At 34.6% G+C, this 12583-nt stretch overlaps 2 protein-coding genes across 2 annotated transcripts; one reads left to right on the top strand and one right to left on the bottom strand.

Annotated features, from left to right (window-relative positions):
- Positions 1-1230: 1230 nt before the first annotated feature.
- Positions 1231-5151, top strand: LOC107812353 (putative small nuclear ribonucleoprotein F). Its single transcript, XM_016637413.2, has 5 exons — positions 1231-1347; positions 2196-2283; positions 2400-2437; positions 3894-3958; positions 4896-5151. The coding sequence occupies exons 1-5, from the start codon at positions 1342-1344 to the stop codon at positions 4963-4965; spliced, it is 267 nt and encodes an 88-aa protein (XP_016492899.1). The 5' UTR covers positions 1231-1341; the 3' UTR covers positions 4966-5151.
- Positions 5152-6090: 939 nt separating this feature from the next.
- LOC107812351 (uncharacterized) lies at positions 6091-11651 on the bottom strand. Its single transcript, XM_016637410.2, has 3 exons — positions 11248-11651; positions 10130-10394; positions 6091-6499 (listed from the first exon to the last, which is right to left on the bottom strand). Exons 1-3 carry the CDS (start codon positions 11398-11400, stop codon positions 6432-6434), a joined length of 486 nt encoding a protein of 161 aa, XP_016492896.1. The 5' UTR covers positions 11401-11651; the 3' UTR covers positions 6091-6431.
- Between the last annotated feature and the right edge of the window lie 932 nt (positions 11652-12583).

Below are 12583 nucleotides of genomic sequence, written 5' to 3'. Positions count from 1 at the left end.
AGGTGCAGTGAAAGTATCAAAACTTAACAAACAAGAGATAGTTTAACGAGTAAAATCTACTGTTAAATTGGGTTTAACACATACATATGCAAGTTTGCTTGCATGTAAAAAAAAACGTTAGTCCGCACATATTTCGGCACGTGTTCTTGGATTGTTTAGAAATTAGAGCGATATCTAAAGAAAATTGGAGCAGTTATAAAACAAGAGCAAGAAATCTCATTCTTTGACCAACATCAGCATACATTTGAATCACGACGAAGCACAATATTCCACATACAAAATAAGAGCAAGAAATTATATTATATTATTATTTTATTGTTTAGGTTAAAAAATTAGTCCACATACAAAAAGTTACTCATACTAGATCGAATCATCAAACTCAAGCACAATATTCTTGAGTTCAAACTTTTAAAAGTAAAAGTCGAAAATACTGTCCTGGAGTTTACACTTATGTAAATAAAACTACATCACATTCTCCTAGAATACAAGAAGGAGGCGATTTAAACTTTATGAATTTTTTCTGGAGTTTGCAACTTTATGTTGGAGTAAATTTCAAACTCCTATACATTGCTGGAGGTTTTCTGTATTTTTTCTAAGAGTATTTGTGTTTAAATTTCATTTCGTATTAAAAAGAGGCTAAAGTTTACTATATAAAATGTCCATTCTTTTTTTAAAAAAAAAGAATGGACATTTTATATATTTAAACTCCATTTACCATTCGTAATTATATTTTTAGCAAATTCACCATTCGTAACTATAATTGAATTTTATAGCAAATCCATGAAATAAGAGATTAATTGTTTTGAATTGAAACGAGAGAGCAACAAGCTCTCGCAGTTCACTATAGTTTAGAGTCTAATAACTATAATTTGCCTAATTACCATTCGTAACTTTGAACTATGAGAGCTTGTTGCTCTGTTATTTCAATTCAAAATAATTAATCTCTTATTTCATGGATTTAGAGCCAACTGAGTTACGAGAGCTTGTTGCTCTCTTATTTCAGTTCAAAATAATTAGTCTCTTATTTTATGGATTTGTTATAAAATTTAAATATAGCTACAAATGATAAATTTATTGAAGGTATAGCTACAAATGATAAATACAGTATAAAAATTTTATGTGTCGCGTAATTTTCCTTTTTTTTCTTCTTGATTATGTAAGAGGATTGGACTTGGGCATCATAACCTTACATGGGCCAACCCACATCTAATTGGAGTTTGGCCCATTAAAGTTTTATAAGCCCATTCATCTCCAGCGTAGAGGAGAAACATATCGACTAACAAAGGCAGTTTCCCTTCTCTTCCCACTTTCCAGAAAACCTTAAACCCTTGAAAAGCTTCCATGGCGGTAAGTACTCAAATACCATTCTTCAATAGTTGCTCTTGCTTTTATATCCTCCTTATAGTGCTGTTACTTTGTTCTTCTTTGCTATCTGGTGCTATTAATTAATATTATTGTTTTACCTTATTATTACAAAAGTATATTTATTTGTTGCTGAATAGTTGTATTATACTTCTTACTGTTTCTCTGGATAATAAACCTGCAACATGTGATGCACCGTGCTCAGCATTTTTTTTTATCGAGAGTCTAACTAAGCTAACTTAACCAACATTCTAAATAACGTATTTTTTTCGGTCAATTTGATATGAGAATAGTACTTTTAGTTTTTTCCTTTAAATTTCTTAATTTTAATTTGGGAAAAAATTAATATATCTAGTCTGAATTAGTTTAATCAATTTGTCGAATTCATTCTAGTTCAGCAGAATTACCAAACAAATTGAAACATAGAGGGTAGATCCTAAGTATTGGTGCAGCTTATTTTAGAAGCTTGTTGGTAGCCCCAAGGGCTTAGTTCAAGTGGCAAAGATTGAGGGGACTTGTGACTTAGGTCGTAGCTATACCATGTGAACTAAGCCTGGTATTTAAGTGGTGAAGGGTAGAGGGTGCACTTATTATCCCTTAGTTTCGAAGGCTGCAGTTGGTCCTAAGGATTGGCCCCAGATGGGTTTCTCGGTCGTAAAAAAAATTCAGACCAGGGCTATTGGCACTAAAGTTTGTATCTTTGCTATATTAATCATCATGGTGTTCTATCATTTAGTCTATGCTGAGATTGGAAATACAAATAGAGTAATGTACTGTATTTAGAAACTTTGGGGTTCTGATTCTGAATAGCTTTTAATATGTGGTCATTGCAGACAGTGCCAGTTAATCCCAAGCCTTTTTTGAACAATTTGACTGGAAAGCCTGTGATGGTAAAGCTAAAGTGGGGAATGGAGTACAAAGGTACTCTGCTGATTGGACTTAGTGGTTCCTAATATTATGCTCTGCGTTAAGGTTTTTTAGATTGAGATGTCTGCAAACATTGTTTAACTAACTCCTTTTGTCTTGTCTCTTTCTAGGGTATCTGGTCTCCGTGGATTCATACATGAACTTGCAGGTAATAATGTTAATTTGAGTTTCTGCCCTTTTCCTTTTCAAATTGTCTAAAGAACATTATTAAGTGGATGTATGTGCATCTATATCTTTATGATATGCTTGACAATATTACTATTACTGCTATCCATCAGGGGCGTGAGTGCTGTCTAGATAACCGCATTTACTACTACTGTATTAAGAATTTTGTTATGCAAGCAAGTTGAAAAGATTTTTTCCTAATATCAAACTTTGTTGGTCCAATTCTGTTTTTTTTTTTGTTGTTGACTTTGCAGTTGTGGGGACATTTGCTTTTTAGTTTTTTTTTTTTTTTTCTGTATGTGGATCTGGGGTGGGGATGGACTGTGTTCAATAAACTCAGAGCTATGTTCAAGAGAAAGTAGCACTATGTTTTTTGCAATAATATAGATTGATCAAGGATGCAATGAAATGTCAAAACTAACAGAAACAAAGCTAGTGAGCTATTACATGTTTGGAGCCCCTTGCACAGTATTTCCTTGTACCTGAACTGTAGCTATTTGGGAGATCTCAGCTTCACACTGACTAATAACCTGTTTGGCCAAGCTTTTTTTTTGGGCCAAAAGTGTTTTTGGCCAAAAATTGAGGTGTTTGACCAAGCTTTTGGAAGGAAAAAAGTGCTTTTGAGGAGAAGCAGAAACAGTTTTGGAGAAGCAGAAAAAAGTAGCTTATCTCCAAAAGCACTTTTCTGAGAAGCACTTTTGAGAAAAATACACTTAGAAGCAATTTTCAAAAGTTTGGTCAAACACTAATTACTGCTCAAAAGTGCTTTTCAAATTAATTAGCCAAACACAAACTACTTCTCACCAGAAGTTCTTTTTTAAAAAGTACTTTTGAGAAAAGCACTTCTCAAAATAAGCTGATTTTAGAAGCTTGGCCAAACGGGCTATAAGGCAGTTGTTTCATCTCAGAAACTTCTGTTAGTCCTTCTTTTCATACAAACCTGAAGATGCAGTGGGGATGCCATCCAATCCGAGTTTTGCATTTGAATTTGCTAACTTATGATGCCTTTCCTATATCTTAGTGACGTACAAATTGCTCAAGGAGTCAACTATGCAGCAACGCAAAGACCATTCTCAAAGGTCCTGCACAGTAATGACGTAGGAGATGATTAGCTCATTTAATTGTCTGCAGCACATAAACATATGCTTCCCAATCTTAGGTGCGCCTTTGAAGATTATCTTGGATAAGGATAGATTCATGTATCCTGACTACATAAAAAACCTGACTTTGGGAGGAGAGTCTGTTTACAAATGGCTTTACAACTAAAACCAGAAAAATAATGAGCATCAAAAAAACAAAATTTACAGTAAAAGCATTTTACATTCATTGTCCAAAGAAGTAATTGCAAGCTCCCAGTAACCTGCTTGTTTTATAGAAGTGTACATGCGTGCGTGTTTTTCTGTGTGTGATTTTCTGAAATCATGTTATTCTTTTTGCAGCTTGCAAACGCAGAAGAATACATTGATGGACAATGCACTGGTTCTCTTGGAGAGATCCTGATTAGGTACCTTCGTGGCTTCGTCTTTTGATCTTGATAATCTTATTTGAAATTAATGCCAACAGCTGAACATAATAATAATACTATCATGGTTATTTTTAAAAAAAACATAATAATCGTAATAGCTCAAAAGCCACCTTCATTTCTTCCCCTCCCCCTGGCTCTCTTTTCTGCCTGCATCAGGTAGCAGGCGTATAAAGCTGAAGAAACATGTGTAGAGTTGTAAATGGAGCTCATCCTCTTTCTTCCTTGGTTGACGTCTTTTTAAAAAAAATTGGTTCCTATACTTGGTTGAATTTAGGAGGTGGAAATATGGAGATTTTTCTTTGTTTTTCATCTTTTAAATTAGTTGCATGTCTCATGTGAATGACAAGTATTAGGCCAGTATGACAAATGTTTGATGTACTCTAGTTGCCCTGCTGCCTTCGTGATATGAGTGAGTATGCAGACATTCGTAGCGTTTCAAAAGTAATCTCTTATTGCTAAGGAATGTAATCCTTACCTGCGGATTTGATGTTCCATCTTCCTCACAATACCATTCTCCAATTGGATCAGTTACATCCTTTTCCTTCTAGCATAAGGCTGGAACAATTAAGACCATAAACGTTGCCTCCCTGTTTTCATTTTTTTTATTTTCAATTCTCGTAAAAAGAGCACCTTAAATATATATTGATTATTGATTGGTTTATAAGTTCATGATTTGGAATTATCTATTTGGTAGTTGTCTGACACATCACTCTATGATAGCGATCTATTTAGCTCTTACAAATTTACCTGTTAATTTGGAAGAATCAATTGTGTCATGGCAAATTACCAATTTACTTTTGGCAGTCTTTTCATATAGTTATATAACTTTATTTGTAAAAGCATTTACGAGTGAAATGGCTGCTCCCTAACTAAAATGTGACCTCTCTTCTTAACCTTAGTGATTTCGCTTTTGCAGATGTAATAATGTCCTCTATCTTCGTGGTGTACCTGAGGATGAAGAATTGGAAGATGCCGACGGCGACTAGTAGTGTGATCGTTCTTTTAGTGCAATCAGATTTCTGGTTCATTGATCATGATGGAACAACATATTCGTCTCCTTGAATGTATTATACATTATGTGTGAACTTTCCTAGATGCTACTATCTAATGTATGATGATGGATAGTTAGGGAAGATGTTGATGGCCTTAATATCCGAATCATATTTCATGAATACTCATCAATACCGCTCTATTAGCAGAACCAAATTGCTTGCACGCGGAAGAGAAGCTTTTTTCACTATAGAACAAAATGAAATGGAAACGCCTCCCTTCTTCATATTGAGGAACTTGATATACTCTACGACTCTGTGGATTCAAGTAGCTTTTTGGAGTGTGTTAATGGTCTATTTTGTTTCTCCACGTGGCAGCAACCTGCTAAAATTTGCAATCCCAGTACATGAGAAGATTTCTTTCCGACATAGATATGGACCGGTATTGTCACTTTTCATTAGGTTATAAACCAGAAGAAAAGATTTATAAAGTTCTTTTCATGAGACTCGAAAATACGAGAAGGTATTTTGAAACATACAAAAGAAACTGAATTTTCACTTTACGCATAGACAAATCTTGGAAGAAGATCGAAACCATTTCCCAGTTTAATCGATTGAAGGAGGGAGTTTGCATTAACGGAGCTATCTATATGTTGAATGGTTTTACTGGGAAGAAAAGTATAGTTGCATTTGATGTGAAAGCCGAGAGTTTCAGAAAGGAGTATTATATTACGGGAAGCTTTACACCACGATTTAAATAATTATCACCTAATAGAAGTAAAGGGAAAATTAGCCCAACTTGAAGAATGGGAGAGGCATTTCATTACTGGCTTTCACTTGGTTTATAAGGATATGCAATTCCATAGAATGCATTTTTGTCCCCAGACATACAATGGAGAGATTATAGTTGTTGCTAAAGTGAAGCTCTATGAAATCCAAGGATCTCGCGGAAAGAATTCAATTTAAGGCATTTATCAATGTGTAGAAAGCCTCTTACCATTGGAAAATTGCAGTGCTGCTCAACAAGGTTCAAATGTTACCTGACGTTATGCTCAGAATAGACAATTCAGTAATATTGTATCACCAAATGTCACAGAAAGCACAAAGAAAGTAAGATATATAGCAGAAAGAAACTATAAATATAGAAACTGCATGGATATCAATGTGGCCTGTTTTAGGCAAACTATTCCCCTAAAACTCTACATTGCTTTACATCCATTCAGATATCCTTACATTCTTCAGCGTTCAACTTGATAAGAATTAAGAACAAAAATGATATCCTAAAAAGGGAAATCTAGCTGTATGTAAAGATAACATTATTTTTCCACAAAAACAATCAACTGATACACAGTAATAACTCAAATCAGCTGTTCTTGAATATATGTAACAACCTCTGCATTTTCATGCTACCTGACAAAGCCAACTACGTCGTGACAAAAAGCCACAAGATCAAACCGTTAGAATCAAGCAAGTGCAAGATGACCTCGTCCTCCACAGTCTGAACACATTATGTTACCAGAACCCCCACAACCTGCAATGTCAAATTGTAAGAGTAAACTATCTGGCCGCTTTCAGAACTCAATAAAAATGCTTCTAGAATCATTTAGGTGAAATTTAAAGAAAAAAGGAACGATATAAGCAGGAACTGAAATACATGAGTAGTTTCAACAAAAGAAGAAATATTGTTAAGAAAGAGCATCCACGGTTTTTAATGATTTGAAGTTTGGACATTGACGAGGAGCAGATTCAGAATATCTTTTCAGATCAAATTAGTTCCAGTATTAGCAAAAGGTCTTTTTAGACAGGTTAGAGACTTTTATGTCAATGTAGGGATAATTGTCAGATATAGTGAGCTTCTAGTTTTAAAGAAACCCTAAAAAGACAACGCATCTACTATTGGGATGAAATGGATGCAAACAGAACAAAATGTATACGGGGGATTCACATAGACACCCCAAATAGTTTAAGATTAAGGCATAGTTTTGCTTTAGCAATCTTATAATTAATTTTATCATTCTAAGTGCGGATTTACAGTAATTGACAGCAATAGGGTTCTTGAACCTTATTTTATGTTTTAGCATAGTGTAATCTCAACCACATTTTCTAGATGAGATTACCAAGTTCTCAAAACACCTACATTTTGTCATGGCTTCCAAGTTCTAGAAAAATGGTGTGAAAACTCAGCTTGCAAGTTCATTTGTTCCCTAGAAGTTAGTGGTCTCTGTGTTATGATTCTCTCGTTGTATGGCCATAAAATTTCTATATTCATGGGTCGTCACTCGTCAGAGGCTGAAGCCTCTTGCCCCAAAGCTATGAGTTTCTACTGATTAGGCTAGCTGAAAGAAATTAAAATGAGAAATGCCCAGGCAATAGCTTTCAAGTTCCAACTATCCAGGATAGGATGAATTTGAAAAGCAGTTAAACTTGTCTACTTTTTCTCATTTCAAAATTTCTTAAGTGATTCACTTGTAACAGCAAAATAGTAATATATCATCAATTTCCACCACAAGGAATTAAATCCCTCAGCCTTGGATAATCCTCAAGTACGGAATATTGCAATGTTATGGACCTAAACAATGCATTTATGATATTGAGGATTCATACAGCCTACCGCAACTCGCTTGGGATTGAGGCGTAGTTGTTGTTGGGAGTTAAATCCTTTAATCAGAAAAGAAAAATTGATTAGCTATGGACCTACACTAAAAGATAAAGTGATGTACTTTCAAGGTTTTGCACCTCTCAAGTACAAAGAAGAGAGAAAAACAAAAGCACCCTGCTAAAGTTTTTCACAAAACTAGCGAAAGCGTTCTTCAAACTCACGTTAGAAGAATGTAAGATGGAAATAAACCTCACCCACAAGTTCCCCAATCCCGCAAGATTGCAAGAAGCGTTGAATAAAGGAAGAACAATGAAATAAAAAGTAAATCACGTTTTTGAAGCAATAGCTTAGAAAAACTAATCACCAATGTTTATTTTCAGCATATTAAGCCCTTTAAATAGGCCTTACAATGAGTAAAATTGGTAAGGTTAAGGAAAACTAATCCTAATTAGACTAGAATAAGAATAAGGCTAAGAAAATCTATCCTAACTAAAATAGGAAAAAGAATTCTAGTAAGAATGGGATACCAACTAACAATTCTAGTTTGACTAGAACTACAAATATAATCCTACTAAAACAAGAATTAAATTACTAGGAAATAAGAAATAACAAATCCTAATCTTTAAGGAAAAGAAATCCTAATCTTGGATGGATTCTTCGCTTCTTGAATTTCATGAATTTTTAGCATTCTTGATCTTGCATCATTCTCCTCTGGTTGAAAAAGACTCGTCCTCGAGTCTAACAGCTTCCATAGATGGCGCAAGATTTGCTATAGTAAGAACGGAGACCCAAGGGGAAAAAAATGGGGACCCAATGCTCACCAGGTTTTAAGTTACATTTTGCTAGTTTATCATAGAGCTTCTTCACGTTATAAGCAAATTTGGCATATGGTCGAACTAAATCCCACTTTCTATGTTTCAACTTTCTACCAAGTCTTCTCCATGTAATCTTTCTATATGGACTCTCAAACTTCAACTTACGATATGAAGTTATTGGTATAGACTTAACTAACTCCATGTCTAGCTTTGAGTTAAGCATGGAGATCAACGCTCTTCTTGGGAATGCATCAATTGCATCGCTCATACACCAACAGACACTTTGATGATAGCCATATATACTTATGACGTTAAGACATCTTGTCTCTCCAATATCTGGTCTCAAACTCTCCATTACCCACTCCTTTATAGGTAATTTTTCCTCTTGTTCTAGCATATTTCTATGAACTTTAGAATTAACGCAATATGTTGCCTTGTTTGGATTGATTGAGTCAACAATCAAGTCAATATTGTGTTGAGCATCTCTGGACGGTGAAAAGTCAACAACACATATGGCTGGATAATCCAATGGATCGTCATAAAACTTTGGTGGTAATTCCTCAAGTTTTGGATCTAATGCATGTTCCTCGTCTCTTTGATATTGGTCTTTATCAGCTTTGTCTTCTTCACGCCCCTGATTATCTGAATATTTATCATAATGGGCATAGTGCCTTGGTTCTCTTGTGCCTTGGTCAGCTTCAACCTCTTCAGTTGTTTGTGAATGAATTGGTGGATATAGAAGTGGTAGATGTGGCGGTTGTAGGCGTTGTGGCGGAGTTGGTAGTTGATATTGAAACACCAAACCTTCAACTAATTTAGTCAGATTCTCCATTGATTCCTTCAAGTTATTTAGCTGCACTTTAATTTCTTCGTTGTCTCGTTCAAGGATTCTAATTCTTAATTTATGAACTTGTAATTGAAGATCCATTGAAGAGGATCTTGAAAAGGATCCTGAACTTGGTATTTTCTTGTTTGGTGACACGATGAATAAAGTAGCAAATCAAGAATTCGGACCTGGAACATGAGCTCTGATACCAAATTGATGTACTTTCAAGGTTTTGCACCCCTCAAGTACAAAGAAGAGAGAAAAACAAAAGCACCCCGCTAAAGTTTTTCACAAAACTAGCGAAAGCGTTCTTCAAACTCATGTTAGAAGAATGTAAGATGGAAATAAACCTCACCCACACGTTCCCCAATCCCGCAAGATTGCAAGAAGCGTTGAATAAAGGAAGAACAATGAAATAAAAAGTAAATCACGTTTTTGAAGCAATAGCTTAGAAAAACTAATCACCAATGTTTATTTTCAGCATATTAAGCCCTTTAAATAGGCCTTACAATGAGTAAAATTGGTAAGGTTAAGGAAAACTAATCCTAATTAGACTAGAATAAGAATAAGGCTAAGAAAATCTATCCTAACTAAAATAGGAAAAAGAATTCTAGTAAGAATGGGATACCAACTAACAATTCTAGTTTGACTAGAACTACAAATATAATCCTACTAAAACAAGAATTAAATTACTAGGAAATAAGAAATAACAAATCATAATCTTTAAGGAAAAGAAATCCTAATCTTGGATGGATTCTTCGCTTCTTGAATTTCATGAATTTTTAGCATTCTTGATCTTGCATCATAAAGAGCAGAAATATACGGGATACAAGTCAAAAATATGTCCAACAACCAGCACACATTGACAAAGATTGAAGGAAATCTAGAATGTGAAGGGAAAGAGAGAAGAAAAGAACTTACCTAAGCATCTAACTTTGACAATTATCCCCTGACTTTCCATTATAGAATCAACATATAGCCCTGTACCGGAGCAGGTGGTGCAAAGGACAGCACCTTTAGCTTCACATCCGGGACAATGAGGATTATCTCCAATACTTTTCTTGGCCAAGGACAATCCAGTTGGCTTCTCAATTCTTTCCTCTGGTACAGACTTATCATAGCAAAACAGAGATTCAAGACTGCTTATTCGTTTGTGAGCATCACCTACACCATTTATTTGCATTGCCTGCAATATTCAGGCGCATACTCTTATTAAGATATTAAGAGAAATGTAAAATTTAGGCTTGTGCTAGATTATCTTCAATCACATTTTTCGTTATGATCACGAAAACAAATGAAATATATTTGCTTTGAGAAATTGATGCAAGAGGTCTTTAAATAAATTTTGATACTGGCAGGCCAAGCTGAATTCTTTCCCTCTAAGTTTTTTTGCTTAGTGTTTTTTCAATGTTACGATGTAAGCTGCCATCCATTTGTTTTGCTTCTAGTTTTCAATTCAGAGGCGGACACAGTGTAGCTTCAATGGGTTCAACTAAACCTAGTATTTTTCACAGAGAGCATAACTACAGATATGAAAAATCACTAAAATTTTGAATAAATACTCAGTTTTGAACCCATGATCGCCAAAGTAGAATGGATTCAGTGGCGAGAACATAAATATTGAACTGGTCAATAAATCCTGGATCCGCCACTCTCTAAATATAGGCATCTCTCTGAATAAAAGCATGTGGTTATGCCTCATCAAGAGTACAATTTACTTCTTCGACATATTAGGGTAACAATATGATTAAAGTAGAAGAATTAACCAAAACAGCGACTCACTCAACCGGTTAAACTAAAAATAGAGGACGAATGTATGTATAATATATGTATAATATGTGCATAATCTGTATAATCGGCCTATAATTTATGCATACCGGCTAGAAAAAGTAAACCGTAAATTTGGCCGGCTATTTGTGTAAAAATCCTATTAAAGTACATCTTAACACAATTGTAATATGGATTCAGAAAATTGAAGAATTGAAAAAATATCGGCATCAAACATATACTATAAAATTGGGAACAAGATAAGCACTTACCCGTGGTGAGGGAGATTGAGAAATAACATTGTTTGGGGTATTTCTGAAAATGGGTCTTGGAAAGAACAAGCCTGTGCTCCTGTTGAAAATCGAAATTGGCGAAAATTTGGGAAGGCAAACTGAGGAAGATGATATCTTTAACGTACAATCCATTTTCACAAAGTGAATTTAGACCCAGCTAAAGGCGAGAGTTGTTGAAATTAAGAAGATGCACCAAACACAGCCGAAAGCTTTTCTTCTTTTTTATCCGACAGTAATGTATTTCTCTTTTGATTCATATGTCGATGAAATTCATGCCAGTTTTTGTCTCTCACCTTGTATTTAACGACAAATCGACCTGTCTTCGCATTCTCTGTTTCTATTTCTACGACTCGAACTCAAGAGAGATGAGGCTCGTTATGGATAAATTTGGCAAGTGGGCTGGATTGGCCCACTTAGTCTTTGGACCTCCGTAAGTGGAGCACTAATTGAACAATGTATATTTTTAATAGCGCCTAAAAATAATGGGAAATTTTCATAAAGCACTATCTTTTAGTAGTAATTAGTCATCTATAGATACCATTTGCTATATTACGGATTATAGATACCTTTTATGTAGTTATAAGATGTATTTAAGCTATTGTATCCATGAATACAGTAGCAAAAATAGGCGTGAATCAGGGAAGTCCAACTAATCAGTTGTTGTATTCAGTGTATTCGACTGTATTAATGGAATGAAATATGGGATTACAGCTGGACAAATTATTGTATTCGACTGTATTCACGACATGAAATAGGGGATTACACTATTTTTAAAAGGGAAAGTGAATCAATTAACATAATAGACTCCTAATATAACTCAACAAACTCAATTATAACACACAAAATTTGTATTTTCAGTTATAAAAAAGATTCTCAACCGAAAAAAATACTCCAAAAACATAGCAATCTTCAGAGAAATTATATAATACATCTGAATACATAAATTATATTAATTAAAAAAACTTATGAATACATTCATGGCATATAGCGAGACAGTGAATACAATGAAATATATAGAATACAACGAGATACATTGAAATACAATGGGAAAAAAAGACAGTGAATACAATGAAATACAACGAGATACATTGAATTACAATGAAAAAAAAAATCTTAGAGCATGATTTTGGTTGTAGAAGAAAGAAAATGATGAATAAGAAATAGAAATTTTTTAGATAACAATCTGGTGGAGGCGATGGGTCTTGCATTTCAAATACTTCAAATTCATGATGAGCATCTGCATCTTCTTTAGGTTATAATCCCCGCTGCCACTGTCACATCGTGCTGCCTAAGCAGAGCAACGATCTTCCCGTAC

Source organism: Nicotiana tabacum, chromosome 5 (assembly GCF_000715075.1).
Source record: "Nicotiana tabacum cultivar K326 chromosome 5, ASM71507v2, whole genome shotgun sequence".
Classification (NCBI taxonomy): domain Eukaryota; kingdom Viridiplantae; phylum Streptophyta; class Magnoliopsida; order Solanales; family Solanaceae; genus Nicotiana; species Nicotiana tabacum.
This window is presented reverse-complemented; position numbering and strand designations above follow the sequence as displayed.